The following is a 2207-nucleotide window of genomic DNA, read 5'->3' as shown; positions in this document are numbered from 1 at the left end:
ATATATATATGTATACATTCTACTTTATGTTAAAAATTGCATAAGTCCGAGATTTTCCTTCATTATAGATTACACGAAACTTGAAAGATACTCTTTTTTCACTCTTTCTCTTCTGATGTTAAAAAGAAAGAAATGTATACATATGATATATACCTATGATGTATACATATATATATTCTACACGGTACGTATATACTCGTAAATACATATGCTACGAGATTTTCAACAGGAAATTGTCAGTGACCAAGTCGATTCTTATGCCATCGACGACCTATGTACACATTTCAATTGAGATATATTACATTTGTTGTGGCTCTCTCTACATAAGATAGGGTCTTCAATATTTTACATTCAGAAGAACATCATGACATACGAAATGTAACATTTATAGTAATGCCTTGTATTGATTGGTCCACACACAAGGGCCACATTTATTATATCAAGTTCTTCTCGATCAAAGACTATACCTTATGCAGTGAAACAAAATGATAATCTATCAAGAGACTACATGCAAAGAAAAGAAGACATTGGTAAGATTACTGGCGGTTAGGCATGCAATATCAAATGTTGTATGTATTCATTAGAGAAGAACCATCCAACAAAACGTAAATCAAATCCAGTGGTGCACTGTATAAACGTGACAATGCGCTATGCAGAGTCCCAGAAGAATTCAAAAGGCCATCTCAACCTTCAAACGTTCAATGATCTGAAATATGGTTACCTATTACAAAAAAAAGCGAACTAAAATAGCGACTGGCTCAAGAACAAGTTACTACATGATAGCAACAAAGGGAGAAAAAAGCTTAGATACAAAAGTTTGGCCCCTCATGTTTTGTATCTCATCGCAATAATAAACTATGATGATATTCAGCAAAGTTACATAAAAGCGAAAGCACATGAAATATTCTTTATGAGGTACAAGAGAGTCGCCACAAGAATTTCTTCCTGCTGACAAAATGGTATCAGATATCGTTCCTTTTTCAGCCTCGAGAACGAAGCTGGCTGAGCGTTTCGCGCGGACGATCGCGTCCACGTCGATATCACGAATATTTTCGACACGCAGGAATGAGTTCTTTGTTTCGCAATTTACACACGTCGCTCACAATTTATCGGAAAAGGGGAGAGAGAGAAAAAGAGAAAGAGACTGTGTGTGTTTGTATGAGAGAGAATGAGAGAGAGAGAGAGAGAGAGAGAGAGAGAGAGAGAGAAGTACATGCCGCTACATGAAACGAGTGTCGATAGTATATTGTACGTCAAGCTGGGACCAACCCTTTCGTGTGTTTCTTCGAAACATAGAGTTCCACGAGGACGAGCACGCGATCGGCGTCAGAAGACATGCAGCAGTCACCTCTGATGACCCCTAAATCCAGTTGCCGAGCGCCTCTCCTACGAGGACGACAATATTGCTACCTCGGGAGGGGTGTGTGTATGTGTTCCTTTCAATCGCGCTTGTCACTCATTACACCCTCTGTGCTTGAAACAAAAGGAAGACGTACTCGCGGTTTTCGTAAAGATGAAAAGTAGAGATAGAATCATAGAGAGAGGAAGCGTAGAGTTAAAAGGGACAGACCTCTCCGTCTAAATCTCTTTTCACACTTTTTTGCATCTACAACATTTCAAAAGAGAGTGAGAAGAGAAAGAGAGAAAAGTAGATAGATAGAATATTATAAAGTTTAAGAAAGTATGTCTAAAGCGAACGAGACCTAAGGAGTGTGTCTCTCAGCTAAACTAACCTATACTTTCCACCGCGATGAGGACGGATAGCGAGTAACGGCCAAGGTCGCACTGTCGCGGAGGCGAAAGAGAAAAGTAAGCGTGCGCGCGCGCGCGTAGGAGAGAGAGAAAGAGACGAGATTTCGTAGCGAATATTCAAGACGCCATCGATGACGCGAGTGCCTAGAAGACGCTAATGATGACGCGGGATTCTCGGGAGACGCCACCAACGTTCGGGATGTTCAGGTCCGCCCGTTCGCTCGCCCTATCTGCACTCACCTGCACTCGCTCGCGTATACGAAGCGTCCGTACGCGGGCACTCGCGGCGACACGGAGAAAGGAGGCGAGGTGTAGAAAGTGCTGATCGAGAGTAACACAAACCTCGGTAATCCAGGAGCGCGTTCCTTTTAGCCGTCGCGGATTCTCTTCTCCTCTCTCTCTCTCTCTCTCTCTCTCTGTCTTCTTTCCTCTTCACCGCGGTCGCGAAAATCCTC

The 2207-nt window shown here is 42.4% G+C and overlaps 1 protein-coding gene across 8 annotated transcripts in view; it reads right to left on the bottom strand.

Moving 5' to 3' along the window:
- The window catches only part of LOC108755683 (ras-like GTP-binding protein Rho1), a 6843-nt gene that overhangs the window by 3167 nt on the left and 1469 nt on the right, over window positions 1–2207 (bottom strand). For 2 of the 8 annotated variants that reach the window (XM_018498837.1, XM_018498835.1), the window contains exon 2: window positions 1270–1468. The exons of 2 other annotated variants lie outside the window; for them this stretch is intronic. In XM_018498837.1, the coding sequence (XP_018354339.1) occupies window positions 1270–1294 (25 nt within the window). In that variant the 5' untranslated portion in view covers window positions 1295–1468. Of the gene's footprint in view, window positions 1–1269; window positions 1474–1733; window positions 1817–2094; window positions 2182–2207 lie in introns of those variants that run through there. 4 more of the 8 variants (XM_018498833.1, XM_018498836.1, XM_018498838.1 and 1 more) reach the window with 3 other exon arrangements.

Source organism: Trachymyrmex septentrionalis, unplaced genomic scaffold (genome assembly GCF_001594115.1).
Source record: "Trachymyrmex septentrionalis isolate Tsep2-gDNA-1 unplaced genomic scaffold, Tsep1.0 scaffold9, whole genome shotgun sequence".
In the NCBI taxonomy this organism is placed as follows: domain Eukaryota; kingdom Metazoa; phylum Arthropoda; class Insecta; order Hymenoptera; family Formicidae; genus Trachymyrmex; species Trachymyrmex septentrionalis.
Note: the sequence above shows the minus strand (reverse complement) of the source record. Positions and strands in the feature narration are given on the sequence as shown.